Raw genomic sequence first — 17,968 nt, 5'->3', positions numbered from 1 at the left:
TTTAGTTGCTTAGTCGTGTCCAACTCTTGCAACCTCAAGGACTGTAGCCCTCCAAGATCTTCTGTCCATGGGATTTCCCAGGCAAGAATACTGGAGTGGGTTGCTGTTTCCTTCTCTAGGGTATCTTCCCAACTCATGAATGGAACCCAGGTCTCCTGCACTGCAGGAGGATTCTTTACCAACTGAGCCACCAGGGAAGCCCCCTTCATTCCTCTGTACGTTTAAGTTGTTTTTTATTTATTTATGTGGCTGCACCAGGTCTTAATGCAGCATGCAGGATCCAGTTCCCTCACCAGGGATAGAACCCAGGCCCCCTGCATTGGGAGGGCAGAGTCTTAGCCGCTGGACCACGGGGGAAGTCCCTGTCTTTATCTTATTATTCTTATTTTTTATCTCGCTGTTACAGAAATGCTTTGTTGCAGGATTTGAGGTTTTTGAGGGCAGTTGTGTGAATTTGTGTTCTATGAATGGACATTGAAATGAAGGGAAGCTTATCTTTTAAGTAACTTGAAACAATGTTAGCTTCTTTTATTTTTTATTTTATTTAATTTAAAAAGTGTACTGGGGTTTGCACTTACTTGCAAAGAGTTGTTATAAAATGTAGGGGACAAGATTGTGGTGAACCTGAGCTTTCTGAACAACCACTCAGACCATGACCATCAACTCCGTGTCTGCCTGTAAGCAGGCTGGCTGGGGCGCTCACATTTTCTGATGGTCTTAACCTTCTGTTGTGCGCTTTCCCTGGAATCACGTATCTTTGGTGAAGAAATATTTGTTTCAATGGAAATTCAATGTGCTATGGTTAGCTCAAGTTTGATTTGCAGACTCTGCTTTCAGAGCCTCTTTTCCTTCTGTGTAGTTCCATGCTTTTCAAGGGCTGTTTGCATTGACTTAAGTGGAATCTCATTTAGTTTCTGCATTTGAGAAGTGTCAGTTCACTAAAGGGTATGCTTTGTCCTTGAATTATATGTTTATTTCTTTAGTATCCTGTCCTGTGGTTCCTACTTTTCCCTTATTTTAGTTGTTTTAAGTTGTGCTGTTTAATAGTTGTATGTTTCTAACCCACTCCAGTATTCTTGCCTAGAGAATCCCAGGGACGGGGGAGCCTGGTGGGCTGCCGTCTATGGGGTCGCACAGAGTCGGACAGGACTGAGGCGACTTAGCAGCAGCAGCAGCCCTGTATGATGCCGTGGGCTCTTTTCGAAAGAGTATATAAAAAGTCCTCGACAAAACAACAAAGATTTGTGGATTTTTGAAAGACCTGGATCTTTGAGTAGAGAGAAGTAAGACCATCCACACCTTTGACCTGTGCTGTTCTGTAACCACCAGCTACGTGTGACTTTTTACATTTTAATTAATTAAAGTTTTTAAAGTTAATGTTCACTTGATCAGTCACTGCAACCACATTTCAGATGCCCAGCGCTCCCTGTGGTTGTGACTGGTATAGGCAGCTTAGACACAGACCATCCCATCATCGCAGCTGCAAGCCCGCAGAAACTTGGGGGCAGCCTTTGTAAGAAGTTATGTTTCAATTCCATAATTTCCTTTTACCCAAAGGAATTAGACTCTTCCTTGTTTTTCTAGGATTTCTAGAACAGAGTTACATTGTTCCTAGCCAAACTGGAGGACTGCTAGAAGCCTATTTTCATTTTCAGTGGGAGTTTGTTCTTTATTAGAATCTCATACACAATAGTATCTTTAAGACAAGATACATTCTTACTCTAACTTGAGCCTGGATCTAAGTGTTTGGAGAATCTTGATTTCCATTAACTGTTTAGTGAGGCAGTCAGGCCTCCATGTCACTTATCTAGTCACCAGTGGAACTTTGAATTATTTTTTCTCTTGTGATTTCTTTCTCTAAACTGTGAAAGTGGCTTATCACCAACAGCAGAGTCTTTGTCAGTAGCAAGTTTCTAAATTCATTTTATGACTAACTTCTGTCAAGGAATTATTTTTCCATTCTTTTTTGGTTGAATGTTCTCTGATTTCAAGTCAAGAAAACAGAATGATACCAATAAGAAAGCAAGCAGTCTCTATAACTTTCGACTCAGCGGTTCAATTCCGTATTAAAATGGCTCTCCCGTTGGAAATGCCAGTGTGCCTCCACAGGGCCCTCTGCCTGCCCGAGAACTCTGAGCCTGTGCCACCGCTCCAGGCAGGAGACCACAAGAGGCTCGGTCGAGTCAAATTGGTTGGCAAAGAGAGAAGGTGATTGAATGATCCATGGCAAATCCCCTGGTCCGTACACACAGGTGTCCTGGGCGTAGTGGCCTGCAAAGAGAACACAGAAGCTGAGCCGCCTTTGTTTTGTTGTCAGTGTACATCTACATGGATAAGTGCCACTTCTAAGGTCATCTCTCAGGCCTCTCTGCTTCTTGCAAGTTCAGATTAAACATGATTTCCACAAGTGCTTTGAAAGGGGCTTTTATTTTCAACTTTGAACTTGTGATGGAAGGGAAGCTTCTATTCGTTTGGTTAGTGATGTGTGAAGTCTTTAATGGCTGCTGTAGGTGAATTCTTTAGAATTTTAGCTCGTCATGAGCTGCAACTCTCTGGCCCCCTGATGTGAAGAACTGACTCACGCAGGGATTTGCTGCAGTCTCCGCGAGTTCTCTGTCCACCACGAGCTGCGGGCCCACAGAGGTCATGCATGCTCTGTTTTCCCTTCCGTGTGTGCACCAGAGAACTTGCCATCTTTCTACTGGACCCCGTCTGTGTCACGTTGTGAATCGTCATCCATCATTTCCTCCCTGAGACTGTCTGCCCCTCTCTGCCATCTTCACATCGCAGGTCTGGGTGGGCAGGGAGAGCCAGCCCAGGAGAGTAGGCTTGAATCGCTCCCTAGGAGCCAGGTTCTGGCTCTTCAACCCGGAAGTGATCTCCCCCAAACTGATGAGCCTGAGAACCTCCCTGTAGCCTGCTAATTCTCTTCCAGACTATTCACAGAACAGAGACACTGCTCTCTCCTCCACCCACTATCTGGCTTCTGTGTTTTGTCCCAGTAACTAAAACCTCTGGGACACCAGTCAAAGGGGCAAAAGAATTCACGGTTCCGGAGAGCCTCCTGAGGGCAAAGGAAAGAGACCTTTTTTCAGCAGGAACTGTGTTGGAAATGTGGGGTATCGCTGGCTGATCCCACCAATGAGCACAGACTTGTGTTATTCAGTCGTTTTGTTCTAATAGACCCAGGGAGGCAGGGAGCTCATTTTAAATAAATGTTTGGGTTTGAATTCTAGGAGCAAGTGGGGTAAAGCCAGATGGCTGATGTATTTTTATCTGAAAATTTTGGAAGTTGCAGTCCTGTTGTGTGTTCTCTTTGTGAAAATTTATTGACTCAGATTCTTAGAATTTGTGTACTTTTCTGTCTGGAGAGTAGTTAGAAGTTTTTTAAAAAATTGACACCATGCTAATTGGATCATCTCATACATGACCGTTAGCCTTTTCCTATTGTTACTGAGGCAGCAGTTGTACAGTTTTTGTAAAATTTGAAGGCATCCTATGGTGTGTGTTTTATTTTGTTTTTATTTTTTGTTTTCCTGAGCTGGTTGGCTTGCAGGATCTGTTTCCAGACCAGGGATGGAACCCAGGCCCCAGCAGTTGAAAGCCTGGAGTCCTAACTCATTAGGCCACCAGGGAGCTCCCTTGGGTTTTGTTTTTACCTTTACAGCCTTCGTGAACTGTTCCCTCCTTATTTCTCCATTTAACAGCTCGAATGTTTCCTTCCCAGCCAGCGTTTGGGGTGGAGCCCGGAGCGTCTAAGGGAGAAGACAGGCAGGTACACAGGGAGCAGGTGGAAAGCAAGCCCTACCTCACTCAGGATGTGTGCCCTTGTCTGCACAAAGGACAGCTCTCTGGGGTAATTTGAAAGGATTTTCAGTGGTTAAAAAGGTCCTAACTCATTTTTTCTGGACTCATTGTTTGCACTGTCTTCCTGGACCTATTCACTTAGCTATTCAAGCTTGAAGGCCCGTCCCCAGTTGGAGCCAGTCGCAAATAAGCCCCATTTAAAGGAAAGCATCATATTTCCCTCTGCCTCTCAGAAAACCTACCTACCCACACACAATGGCTAGTTTTAATATTTTCCATTCTTAAAGAGCCCCTAGCATGATATATGGAGAAGGTGATGGCACCCCACTCCAGTACTCTTGCCTGGAAAATCCCATGGATGGAGGAGCCTGGTAGGCTGCAGTCCATGGGGTCTCGAAGAGTCGGACACGACTGAGCGACTTCCCTTTCCCTTTTCACTTTCATACATTGGAGAAGGAAAGGGCAACCCCCTTCAGTGTTCTTGCCTGGAGAATCCCAGGGACGGGGGAGCCTGGTGGGCTGCCGTCTCTGGGGTCGTGCAGAGTCAGACACGACTGAAGCAACTTAGCAGCAGCAGCATGATAAATAGTACGCGTAGGTATTCAGCAGTATCTAATAAGTAAATGAAGAAAGGAAGACCTTTCCAGTGATCTGTGCTCAGAATTTTCAAAGGGCTCTATTTGGGGAGATGCAGAATGCTGGCACTTCCTTCTGGAGAGGGAACAAAGCAGTGAGCCTGGCAAAGCCCAGACCCCTAAAAGCAGACACACCCTGCACCCCAACCCCCGCCAACAACCACCCAAGTGGGAGGTCCTACAGAATATGTAGAGCTGTTTGCCAAGTCAAAGAGCTGAAATAGAATCTTCAAGGGTACACGTCTGCTGTTGCAGCTGGCCTGCACAGACACCCCTCTGCTGGATTGTTTTTACCTTTCAGTCGGTTCAGAGTCACCCAGTAGTGTCGCTCTGGGCCATGGATGTCTTGGGACCACTGGAGCATGTCTTTTGCGCGGATGTCAGTCAGCACAAACTCCACAAACTTCCTCGTTAGTACATAGTAAGCACTTCCAAAATAAATGGTCAAGTTATGGGGTGGCTCAACCTTGAATCCTGCATTTGGAGACACGTAGATGTCTCCTTCAGGGCTGAATTCAAGATGGCTCTGACTTGTCTTAGATTTAATGCTTGGTGACTGGATTACTCCGGGAGTGATATTTTTATCTTTCCATTTGCTTCTGATGTAGTGTATGATTTCTTTGTTGGTTTTGATTGGAAAGTCCTGTCCACAGAGATTAATGACATAGTTCCATTGAAATTTGGAATGCACTAGATCTCTCATACAGTTAATATCTGCCTGTAGTCTTCTAAAGCCAGTGTAAGCCATTTTCTCTCTCTTTGATGAAATGAAAATGTTCTCAAAACAGTTAACCAGGGATTGCACTGCAGTCTTATACTTCTTTGGGGCCTTTTCATCCACATGAATACAGTAAACATTCTGAGGCACATAAACAGCCCTGAGTAGCTGCACAAACATAGCCAGCTCCTTATGAATAGTTACAATATATGCCAAAGAGAAGCTGGCTTCCTCTGCAGACAGGGGTCTGGTTATGAAATGCAACTCCTGGGAAATCCTGGAGCAATTTCCTGGTCTGTGTAAATGAGCAAGTATTTCAGATCCATGAGGGTTTCTACAGAACTTTGCAATCTGGGGAGCCGCCTCTTTCCCTTCAAACAAAGCCGAGCACAGTTCATCTGGATAGAAGCCGCATTCCACCACTGCTGGGTGGGTGGGTTCCTCCTCTGCTTCCTCAGGAGTCAGATTCCTTAAATAAATAAAAATGAAGATGCAAATGGCTGTGCACACGAGAAGACCAGGCTTTGTGGCTCGCAGCTGGCTCATGCTTTGAGCTCCAGTTGCCTTCTTATTACCATGGTTTGAAATGTTCTCCTCTCAGCTTCCTAAAGGAACAACAGACAGAATTCAGGGTGTTGTGAAAGTGCTTGTGAAACCCACACCACAGTCACGTTAAGCATTTCTTTTACCCCATAAGAGTTTTCTTGGGCCCCTTTGTACTCTATCCTCCTTCCATCCTTGTCTCTAGATAATCTCTTAATGTGCTTTGGTCACTGTAGATGTTTTGGCATATTCTGCAGTTTTATATAAATGGAGTTACACGTGTGTATTTTTTTGCCTGGATTTTTTTTTCACTTAGGATAATGCTTTTAAGGTTTGACCCACATCATTGCACTTATCACCATTTTCCCTTTTTACTGCTGAGCAGTATTCCATCAAATGGATGTGGCACAATCTGTTTGCTCATCTGTTGAAGGACTGAAGTTGTTTCCATTTTAGGATACTACAAGGCGCTGTAAGCATTTATGCATAAGTCTTTGTGTAGACCTGTGTTTTTGTATCCCTGAGGTAAGTACCTAAGAGTGAACTAGCTGGCTCACATATGGGTGTTTAACTTCTTAAGAAACTGCCAGGTTGTTTTCCAAAGTGAGTGTGCCATTTTCTATCCCCACCAGCAAAGTATGAGCATTCCGTTTACTCCACATCCTCACCAACACAGGGTGTAGTCAATTTAAAATTTGTTTAATTGGTAATGGTAATTCACTGTGGTTTTACTGTGCATTTCCCCAATGATTGATGGTGTTGAATATATTTTCATGTGTTATTGCCTTTATCTTGGCAGAAAAAAAAAATCTCAAAGATTTATTTTGGACGTAGATCCTGTCCTGGTTTGCATTATCCAGAATTTCTTAGGCTGTAATTCTGTATCATGTTATGAGGATATATCTTTTCAATAAAAGGAACAACAAATCAAGAGAAATTTTGTGATCACATAATTCGACTTACTGAAATGAATTTATGTATTTTAATTTTTTTTAGAGAAGGCTTCAGTGATTAAAAACAAGATATTTTTAATAAGATTATTTGATAATAATTTAGTTGCCTCTCTTGAACTCTATAGAGATGCATGAATAGGTGTTTTAATTAATTATTATTAGCATGCAAATACCATCCTTGGGAATTTAGGGAAGAAAATTGATCAGGTAAAATGTCTTTATTGTTAGTAATTTTTTTCCTTATTTATGAGTCTTATTTCTAAGTTTCTGTAAAAAAAAAAAAGTCATCATTGCCTATTCCTCCTTCCTGTTTTTAAAGACCCAATTACTTTTGACCAGTGTTAATCTCAAATTTCACATTAGCCCCTTACCTTTCCACATCATTATTGCAAATGCCATTTGAAAGTATGGATGAGGCAACATTTTTGAGTTATCTCTGTGCTTTTAAAACTGTGAGCCAGGAAAAACTATAAATGCTGGTTGAAGGTTGTGGATTTTTAAAATGTATACAGTTTTCTTTTTACACATCATGCTTCAAAAATAAAAAGCAGCTGCTGCCCATATACGCCAGGTTACATTTTACTCTAGTTCAGTAAATGTTTGTTGATGGTCCCAAACAGAAAACATTATGGCATAATTTTAAAGACATTTTTTTATGAAGTACAGAGTCATCATTAACACATTTCAGTATCTGGTCTCTAAAATAGACACAACCTTTATCATGTAAACAGAAATCCAGTTGGAAGGAAATACCTTCCTGAAATGAAAAGAAATGCTTCTCTGTTAAGAATTTTGGTTAAATGTAAACCATGTACCATAGTTTATTACATTTTATCCTGCATTTAGTTTTAGCATGGGAAGGGGGTTTGGAGTATTTTTCAGTTTGTTGTCTTGGTTGATGTTTTTAAGCTTATGGTCAAAGTAAAACCAGCTGGCCTCATCACAGAAGTGTTAGCCCCACTTCACTGACAGACTCCACCTCATGCAGCGCCCAGAGGATTGGGTATTTTCAGTGGTTTGTGATAATTAAATGAAGATGAGTCCCATGTGTAACCTGTTGTCCTTCAGGGCAATACATGGGCTAAGTCCCTTCCCTCCCTTATAAAGAGACGGTCAGTGGAGCGTGGTCAGGGTTAATCGGCCGCCTTTCCACCTCTTGTTCTGTGGTGTGTGGTTCACAGTTGCCCAGTCTTCCTTTTAGCTCAGGTTCACTTTGAAATTTAGAAGCTGGGGAGTGCTAGAATGTCACGTTGTGGGAAGGGCCACCAACTTTATTTTCATTGTTTCAACACGAGCCTTTCAAGGACAGCCTTGAAATGAAGCCTTTGGAGACCCTACTGCTGTTGAATGTAAATAGTTGTTGCTGTTGGTTTAACCTCCACGAGGTGGATAACGTGAAAATTGCTACAGGGATCAACTGTTTAGGGCCTGGCAATTTTTTCTTTTGAAGTAGTAAATGAACACCATTTTCAGCTTTGCAGGCATTTCCAGCCTCTCTTCTTGGTGATTTTTTGTTGTTTTGTTTCTGTAATGTGAAATCAACTTTTGTAGTCATCATGAAACTATAATTGTTAAACATGTGACTTTTAATCACTAATTTCCAAGAAATACAAGCAATATTTTTCAAGTGAGGGGATCCCATTAAAAAAAAGTACAGTCTTTTATTTTTGAGCCTTTTTTTTCTTCCGCAAAAAGTTTTATTTAAACTGTGTATTTTAAAGGCTTTAGAAAGAGCGGCAGTTATCATTGTGTTTCATGGATCAGGAGCAGATATAGTTCTTTTTTTTTTTTTTTTTTTTTAATGAGTAGCCTCATTAAAATAAGGCTTCACAGGTGGTGCAGTGGTAAAGAATCACCTGCCAATGCAGGAGCCACAGGAGACTCGAGTTCCATCCCTGGATTGGGAAGATCCCCTGGAGTGGGAAATGGTAACCTGCTCCAGTATTTTTGCCTGGAAAACCCCATGGACAGAGGGGCCTGGCAGGCTACAGTCCATGTGGTCGCAGAGTCAGACACGACTTAGCAACTGAGCATGGCAAAAACGTCATTAAAATATATATAATGGAACTTTCCTGGTGGTCCAGTGGTTTAGACTCTGTGCTTCCACTGAAGGGCAGGGGGTCAGTGGGGCATGGGTTCTGTCCCTGGTAGGGGAATGGCCAAAAAATAATAATAAAATATGTATAGTGTACAGTAGAATTAAATAGCTTCCAGACAATGAATAATGTTTTAAAGATTTTACAGTCAGTTGACTGAAGACATATGACATCTAAGAGATTTTGTAGAATATCCTTCAATAGAAGTAATTACCAAGGCTATGGTTAAGGATGGTGTTAAGATTTTTTCCTTTTTGTGGTATTAGCAATCACACATGATTTCTAATTCTTGTTCTCAGAATGGAATAATTTAACCTTTTATGTTTTTTGTCCAAGCATAAAATATTTCCAAGAAGTTATTTCACAATTCCTTACTATCCTAACTGAGAGCCAGTAAGTATATTTTCCTTCTTTTTTCCTTTCTTCTGTGTCCTTCTGTAGTCCTCCTCTCCCACCCCACTAACAAGCCTTAAACAGCCCAAAACAAAGCCAGTAATGTGGGTTTGGTACCAGGTATTGCCACTGGAACACTTCGGGGCAGTCGTTTTGAATTTCATTATGATGAGATTTAAGTTGTTGTATGGACTTTAAAGGGCAGGTTGGCAACATCCTGTATAAATTAATTATTTTGCTGAAACTTACACTTATTTAAAGGTTATTCCTGTTAGTAAATAGATCATGGGCATCTTTAAAGATGAACTTGTGGTATTTTGCCATATACCCTAGTATGCTTCTGTTTTAGAGCATTAATGTTAGCTGGTTAATGTCAATTTAACAGGGATTAAACAGTGTAGTCTTTATCTTCTGGACTGCAGGTGGGGGTATATGACAGAACCTGTCTCTTAAGGCCCAGGGACCCAGGGGTGTGGGAGTGGATAGACGAGTGTTTCCTCCTGAGCCTGGCCTGGGAGGGTGCTCAGTGCTTAAGTCGGATGGGGGTGCTTAATTCCCACCAGTCTCCTGGAGTAGTGAGACCTTCAGACCATGAATGTCGGCTCTCTCTCCATTTACTGTGTGTTTGTCCTAAAAAAGTCACTGTAGCTGCAGCGATGAAAATTTTATGTGTTTTTCTGTCATCTCTAGGCTCAGAATGATGTCCAGAGCATCCTACAAGTTAACGGTTTTTTTCTTGAACTATTTGAGCTTTAACATATTAGACTAATTTTGAACTCAGACCATCTAGCTATCTAGTAAAACAGATGTCTTAATCACAACATGCTAATTCCTAAAATGAGTATTTGTTTCTTCAGCCACTTTGATATGAAGAGGGAAACTGCATTTCAGGATATCCACTCAGAACATCACAGCAAATACAACGTTCTTCTTATTGGTGCAGATTGAGAACTGAGAGTGTGGACACGGCCTTGAGGCTGACTTAGTTATTTCCCACATGAGGAATCAATAAATGGCAGCATTTAAAATTTAAAAATAAAATTGGTCTCATTCTTAAAATTCCACTTTAAATTTTCTTGACTTAAATGAAAAAATGAGGGCTGTTTTTTGAGAGGAAAAGATGCGCAGTACTTCTGAATTTTAAAATATTACTGATATTCCAGTAGTTCTAGTTTAAAGACATGGAGGAGACACAGAAAAACTTAAATTTCATTTTATTAGTAGTAACAATACCTGCTCAGCCTGTGGCATTCATGAAGCACTTACCGAGAGAGGCTCCTCTCATGGGTTGGAGGTCCGGGCGTGTCTGCACCCTGCCTGGCTTTTCTTCTCCTTCAGTTGCTTCTCTTGCTGCGGCTCCTGCTGAAGTCACATGAACCAGAGTCGCTTGGCAGGTTTTGTTACCCTTTCATCCCTGGAGGATTTTATTCTTGTCAATTCTGACCCATGGGTTGAAAAACAGAACCTGAGTGTTTCTTCAGGGCTGGCTCCCTTTACAAAACAAACACCTGGCCCAGGAGAAGGGCAGCACGGGGTGCTTCTCGGATTCTAAAAGCTGGGTGAAATCCTGGCAGTCCTGGGTCAGATTTCTTAAATGTTTTTAAAAGAAGAAGGCCAGAATTGATTATTGAGCCTTTTTCATTCAGGGAGTAAATAAAAATCGCTTAAAAATCTCACTTGCTTCCTACGTAGCATTGGAGCAGTCGAGTGCCTCAGCATGGCTCTCCAGAGGCCTGACTTCAGAGACACAGGCAGAGTCCTGGCCCTGCCCCATCTTCCAGCGGCCACCGGCTAGCCTGTGCACCAGGCGGAGGTGGAGTCTCTGTCCACGAGTAGTGGCTCCCCCCTTTTGTTACTCTTCTCTGATGGGTACTTCTCCTCTTAACAATCTTCGCTTTTCTGGCTTAAAAGGTCCTCCACTTGCTGGTCCGCTCTTTAGGTTTACCCCACGTGTGTCTGCCGGGGATAGTGAAGCCAAGAGACGTGACTCAGAGCCCACAGAGACTCTCACCCTCGTGGGTGTCCAGACACCTGAGCTCTTTGTTAAGTCAGATGAGTCCAGCTTTTCTTCACCTCCGGTCACTCGAGATACCTGTTGCTCTTTTGCAGAACAGATGTTGCTTAAGTTTTCTTAATGGGGCATAGAGAACCTGGTCTGTCTGATCTTAAGGGGCTGCAGCATTGCTGTGCATGTAACATGCATGCTTTTTATATAAAAACAGATCTATGCAGCCTTTCAGTGGGGAGACCCTGTGTAGGTTTGTATGGAGGTATTCAGATTCTCTGAGTCGATAGACTAATTTTACCAAGAAAGGAAAGGCCACCCTGCCAGCTCGTCAAATCGTTGCTGCAGTGCTGCCCCCCAGGACCCTGAGGGCTTGTCTTAAATGTCCCGTGGGTGCTGCTGAACTGGCCTGGCAGGTCCATCCCTGGGGGAAGAGGTTTGGTGCTGGATTTCACCTGGATCTCACATCCTTAACCTGGGGAAAACAGTGGAAGAAAACAGCTGAGAAAATGGTGAGAGTTGCTTGCATGCACTTTACACCCCACAGCTCTGAGGAAAATACAGAATAAAAATCAAACATGTTGGAGGAGCTGTTGTAATAAGTGGATGAAAGATAGGTTTAATGTATCAGCTTCTTATACAGATTGAAAGTGAAAGTGAAGTCTCTCAGTCGTGTCCAACTCTTTGCGACCCCATGGACTATAGCCTACCAGGCTCCTCTATCCATGGGATTCTCCAGGCAAGAGTACTGGAGTGGGTTGCCATTACAGATTGATTCAGCTAAAATTTTTTAAATGAAAGTCCTAAGAAAACAGCATAAACATAAATAACAGAATTTATATGTGCTATGAATACAGTGGGGTACTTTTGTATTTCTTAAAGCCCAAGAGGAGCAATCTTCTCCTTTTTAGATTACCGTAAGTTTTTTTTTTTTTTTTTTTTTACCCCTGCCTTTATGTGATGTGATGGGCATTCTCACATGTTTTAGGGAGTGTAAGGTTCATGCGGCCTTTTAGGCGAGCTATTTGGCTTTAAAATTTCACTCCCTTTCATCCTGGTTTGAAATATTTCTTTAGGTTATGTTCTCATTCATGGAGTCAGCAGTTATTTACTGAGCGTCCACTGTGTGCAAGACCCTGGGCTTAAGACTTGGCTACAACCAAGAAAGATAAAACCTTCTCATTTGGAGCTTACGGTATGACAGAGGGAAGCCCTGTTTTAAAAGTTCATACACACATACAGGCATGCATTCATTTATTAATATTATAAGCCATGAATGCAGGAAACTGACAGGGTTCTATGACAGAATAACCAAGTCTCAGAAGTGAAATTTCTGGGTCAGAGATGCATGTAATCAGTTCTTCATCACAGTTATTGTTCGTAAGAACAAAAATTGAGAAACCACTACTCCATTTGTCTCATATGTAAAAATACAGATAGAGAGGCATATTACTCTTAATTCTGTCTCCTTCAGGACTTTGCTACTAGCCTTTTTTTCCCAATATTTAAAAAGAAATTAACATCCAGAGATCATATGAATATATAACTTCCAGCCTACTTTTCCTTTTAACATATAATAAGCATTTTCTATGCTGTCAAAAAATCTAAAATAGCTATATATACGCTTCCTTTTTAGGAACGTATTATGATTTATTTAGCTATCCACCCCCCCTCATTTTTTTGGACGTCTAAGGTCCAAGTGATGAAGCAAAACTGAAAATGAATTTACGATTTCAAGTGCATGGTAATGGCACACATAGAAAAATGCATTCACAGGGAAATATGGTGTTTTCTGCTTTGTGTGCATGTTAATTTTATAGGCAGAGAGAGGATCAGTCCCTTTGGGGTCTTTACAGCAGCGCCACTCCCCCCCCCTTTCTAAAGTGATTCCTACCCTTTAGTCCACAGAGAAGAGCCCCAGTCTGAGGCTGGCATCATGGCAGAAGCCTGATTCCTGCCCTGGTTTCACTCACCTCCAGGGATGGTTTGCTCCACCCAGGGCCCTGGAGTCCTGCAGAAGCCTGGTGAGGTCAGGTCACAGGCCTGTGGCTGGTGGGAGAGCCAGGTGCCTTCTCCAAGGGCTGCCAGGTCAAGTCCAGGCAGTTGAAGCCTTGAGGGAAGAGTGGGTTTGATATTAGTGGGTCTTTTAAATTTTGGAGACCAAGAGCAAGATACCACGAGTTTTAACGTGAGCAGTTCCTGACTTGGTGGTGGTAGCAGCTAAATCAGCTGTAAGAGTACAACTTTGGGGGCAGCATACCACAGCAGCAGGCAGGGCAGAGCCCACCATTATAGACAGGCAACTAAGCAGTCATGTGCAGGGGAGGAGGCTGAGGCCACTGACATGATCAGGCCAGGGCAGCAGGGCATGGTGGAAGGTGGAAGGAGGCACAGAAAGCCCCCAGAGGAGGACAGCGCGGCTGTGATGGAGCAGGGTGAGCAGACGCCACAACTCTGCCTCACGGTTGTGCACTCAGGAGGGTTACTGACACCAGAACCCGGCCCCAAGCCTCACTGGGCCTTATCTACCACCTGATTCTGTTCCTGCAGATTCTCTCCCATTGTCTCTCCAAGGAGGACACCTCCAGGGGAAGGCTCTGCCCAAATCTCCCACAACCCGCGGCTTCTGGGTTAGAGGGACTCTCCCCCTGCAGAGGGGCTCTTCCCTTCCCCAGGCCTGCCAGCCTCACTGTTCTCCAGGGGCACAGAACTATCTCTACGGCACCAGCCTTGGGCTTGGTGGGTCAAAGGAATGTCTTTTCAGTTGAGAAAACTTACCCGAACGTGAGCTTACTTTGACTTGGAGCTATGCTTTTTGGACCCAGAACCACAGTAAATAACACAGCTAAGGCAGTGGCTGAGGAGAGTTGGGAGGTGCTGGGAAAGCTTTGGCAGCTTCTGAGAACAGAACTTGCAACAGTCTTGTGTTGAGAATGTTCTCTATCAAAGAGATTCTGGGCACAGTTGGTCTCTTACTGTTCTGGGCAGAGTGGGCTAGTAGGACCCACCGGACGTGCCCTACAGCTGTCCTCATGGCCCAGCTTTGTCCACTGATCCAGCAGGGGTGTGTAGCCCTCATGGTGAGGGATGGAGACTCAGGCTGTCTAGAGGAATCCTGTGAGGCTTCCTTCTGCGTTCTCCCCCGATGCAGGCGCGCACCTCCCAGTAGGGAGAATGCAGCCATGTGACTGTCAGCCCTCCTTATTGGGCTGGGGGCTTGGGGTTGGTCCAGGACACTCCCCCCCACCCCGCCCCCAATACCAGAATCCGAAGAGGCTGAAGTCCCTTATATAGCATGGTGTAGTATTTGCGTGTGACCGACATCCATCTTCCCATATACTCCAAGTCATCTTCAGGTTACTTAATAAAATACCTAATAGAATATACCTAAGAATAATAATAATACCTAATGATCTTCCTGGGTAAGATATCCCCTGGAGAAGGAAATGGCAACCCACTCCAGTATCCTTGCCTGGAAAATCCCATGGATAGAGGAGCCTGGTGGGCTGCAGTCCATGGGGTCGCAAAGAGTAGGGCACGACTGAGCAACTAACACTCCTACTAATAGAATGTAAATGCTTTGTAAATACGGTGTAAATGTTATGTTAATAGTTGCGGGTCTGTGTAAATAGTTACTGCCCTGCACAGATGCGTGGTAACTATTTAAATAGTATTCAAGTGTTGCTTTCTGGAACTTTATGAAAAAATTTTTTTCCCAGTATTTTTAGTCAGAAGTTGGTTGAATCCATGGATAAGGAACTCAGGGTAGGCAGTGCTTCTGCCTAGGGAAGCTGGTTAGAGCATGGTGCAGAGGGCTGTGTCTTAGAGTTCCACCTGTGCTGATACCAGAAGCTCTGCTCCAAGAAAATGCGCAACTGCAACAGTAGCTGAGAATGGTCAAGTGCTTGGTGCCCAACTCGGCATTCTAGTCCCTTCAGTGTTACCCTTGCTGGGAGTTCAGTTTATTCCCTTTAACAGAGGCAGTAACTGAGGCCAGGGTCTAGGCAGAGGGACTCTGGAGAGCCCACAGGAAGAGGTCCTCCATGCCCCTGGCCCACACCCTGTCCTCAGCAGCGCGGGCTCCCCAGGGAGCGGCTGAAAATGCAGGTCCCTGTGGGGATGACAGTGGCCACTGCAGCCCAGGACAGAGCTGAGATGCAGCTGTGTCTCTGGAATGATCTCTCCCCCGTCCTGCTAGAATTCAGCCCATTTGCCCCAATCACCAACTATCTAAACTCTAGAACCGTGGTTCTCAAAGCCTGGTTCCCCCACAGGCAGCACCTGCAGGACCTGAGAACACATTAGAAATGTGAATCCCCAGGTCCCACCCCAGAACTGAAAGGTGGGTCCCAGGGATCCCCCAGGAGGTGCTGCTCTGAGGTCAAGGTCACAGACCTCTGTCTGGAATGTGAGATCCCCTGGTCTCTTCCCTTCTAGCCTTGGCTCAGCTGTGTGTGAGCCTCATGGGCTCGTATTAAGTCTGTCATCATGAGATGAGGCAGCAGTAGGTGCTCAGTAAGTACTGCTGGTGAGTCCTTAACAGGCATCTCCTAAATGCCCACCCCGTGCTTGGGTCTGTGCACCCAGAGGTTGGGTCCAGTGGCGGGGGTGGGGACTGTAAGCAGAAGCCCAGCACAGTTTGGAAATGGGAAGAACCCTCCAGAAATGTACGTTCCCAGACACCAGCCAAGGCCAGTCTTGTAGGCAGGCCTGTTGGACTAACCATGCCCGGAAACTTCCCCAAGCAGGGCGGGACCTCCACAGCGGATCAAGCCAAGGTGCAAGCGGGAAAACAACAGGAGGCCCAGTGGCTGGGCTGAGAGCCAGGACCTGGGGTCGCTGCTGTCCGCGTGCTCACGGGACCTGTCTCCTCTCTCCTCTCTCCTCTCCAGTGTGGGGCTGCCTTCCAGGAGGATGACGTCATCGTGCTCAATGGCACCAAGGAAGACGTGGAAGTACTGAAGAGCAGGATGGAGGAGAGGCGGCTGCGAGCCAAGCTGGGGAAGGTACCGCGTCCTGGGCTTTGCCCTTAGCCTCTGAGTCTGGGCAAAAGTAGGTCCTGCCCAGCTATGGCCCCTGCTCGGGAGCCTGTTGCAACCCCACAACCACACTGCTGGCAGCGCCCTCAGGGTTTGCAGTGATGGAGGTGGCTTTTATGACCTAGAAGAACGTGGGCTCTAGAAGATTCCTCGGAGCTCGGGCTCCATGGTCTGCTCTGCACTCAGCTTCCTCTTCAGTGTGGAGGGAGGAGTGGTTGGCCCACCCGCAGGGGAAGAGCACGGGCAGGAGAGCAGAGAATAGCCTTCCCACCACTGGAGCCATGGCTTGGACTCTCTTCCCGCCCACCTGTTTTGAGTGGCACCTCAGTGAGCATCAACTGCAGGCAATGCTCTGGGTTGGGGTGTCGGGGTGCAGGCTTTGTTTTGTGCCCCAGGCTCAAAACAATTGATCAGCTAAGAAATGTGTTCAATATGCCATCGATTCTGTATCCAGCAGTGAATTTTGTTATTTCTTGAGTACTTAAGGTGATAGCTATGGTCTTTTTACATTCTTAAAAAAAAAAGTTAGGTTTAGTTTAAATGTGGGAGAAACTTCATGTCTTCAGAACTAAGGCAAAAGAATGCCTAAAATACTAGAAAATTGAGGACATAAAATTGTGGGGAAGAAAAAATAGCCTGCCTGTTTTTATGCAGTTGGAGTACATCTACCAGTGATGTCATAATTAAAGATTTTTCAGGTTATTCTTTTTTAAAAATCATAATAGAGGAAAGTGCAGGATTGTATCACTCTCAAATAATATGTAATTCATGTTCATGGGGCTTTAAAAGCCTGATGCTTGAGAATGTGGTATTGGTCTTACGTGTCCAGAATTCTCAGAAAGAGCTAAACCATTTGGGTTTTCTTCTCTTATTGTCTCACTTAGGTAGAAAATAAATAATTTGTGTGAATTATTCTGTAGTACAGGAAATTGTGCCCAGCTTATGTGATCAAATGCCAATCGAAGTGTTCCTCGAAGTGGTCTTGTATGGGTTATTACAACATTCATGAGGATAAAGAGCCACTCTGTGTTTTAAAGGGGTGACTTTAGGTTTAGGAGCAATTAAATCTATAAATGTGTTCATTTCAAGTTGGTTTTCTAAATAGCTGTGATCTCATTATCAAATGAGCAAAAAAAGAAAAAGTTTGAGATGTTTTTGACAGAGGACATTTACCAAAAAGGATCTGCTTGTCCTTGATTGCTGCTACCAATCAAGTCCAGTTTTTAAAAAGCACGGAAGGGGAGATTGTGTTTTGAAGGAAGCTTTAGTAGAGATGGTGGTGTGGTCGTAGCCCTCTTACCTTAGTTGTCTCCTGTGTCCCAGGCTTCCGCCAAGTTGTTGAAAGCCCAGCGGAGCTAACCTGCCTGTCTCCTCAGGGTCCTTCCTGGAGCTTCTGGGAATGCCTCTTAGAGACGGCTGCCGGGAAACCAAAATATTTCCCAAATATACCCACAGCTAGGAATAGGACATAGCATTTCCTTTCTAATGCCCCATTGCCCATGCTTTTCAAACATCATAACCTTATCTGTGAGTGGAGGGCTTAGAAGTCACTTTTCTGTATTATTTTTGAACCACGATGTGTTACCCTCAGAGTTGAATGCATGTCTTGCCTGTGTGAAATGAACAGGACATTGTGTTTTGTACAGATGTTACAAATCACAAGGCGTATATATATATTACAAGACCAAGAGGCCACTGCCTGAGCAGGGTCTCTGATGTTTTCTAGAGGTGGGATGTTTTCTAGGTATGGGAGCCTCCTGAAAGGGTTAGGCTGTGTAT

At 44.3% G+C, this 17,968-nt stretch overlaps 2 protein-coding genes across 3 annotated transcripts in view; one reads left to right on the top strand and one right to left on the bottom strand.

Moving 5' to 3' along the window:
- Positions 1 to 17,968, top strand: part of RTF2 (replication termination factor 2) — a 43,307-nt gene that overhangs the window by 22,968 nt on the left and 2,371 nt on the right. For both annotated transcript variants that reach the window (XM_070381512.1, XM_005887970.2), the window contains exon 6: positions 16,043 to 16,156. In XM_070381512.1, the coding sequence (XP_070237613.1) occupies positions 16,043 to 16,156 (114 nt within the window). The remainder of the gene's footprint in view (positions 1 to 16,042; positions 16,157 to 17,968) is intronic.
- LOC102269034 (beta-1,3-galactosyl-O-glycosyl-glycoprotein beta-1,6-N-acetylglucosaminyltransferase 7) lies at positions 2,048 to 5,706 on the bottom strand. The gene is made up of 3 exons (XM_005887969.2): positions 4,737 to 5,706; positions 3,660 to 3,755; positions 2,048 to 2,271 (listed from the first exon to the last, which is right to left on the bottom strand). The coding sequence occupies exons 1-3, from the start codon at positions 5,704 to 5,706 to the stop codon at positions 2,048 to 2,050; spliced, it is 1,290 nt and encodes a 429-aa protein (XP_005888031.2).

This window comes from Bos mutus, chromosome 13 (genome assembly GCF_027580195.1).
Source record: "Bos mutus isolate GX-2022 chromosome 13, NWIPB_WYAK_1.1, whole genome shotgun sequence".
NCBI lineage: Eukaryota > Metazoa > Chordata > Mammalia > Artiodactyla > Bovidae > Bos > Bos mutus.
Note: the sequence above shows the minus strand (reverse complement) of the source record. Positions and strands in the feature narration are given on the sequence as shown.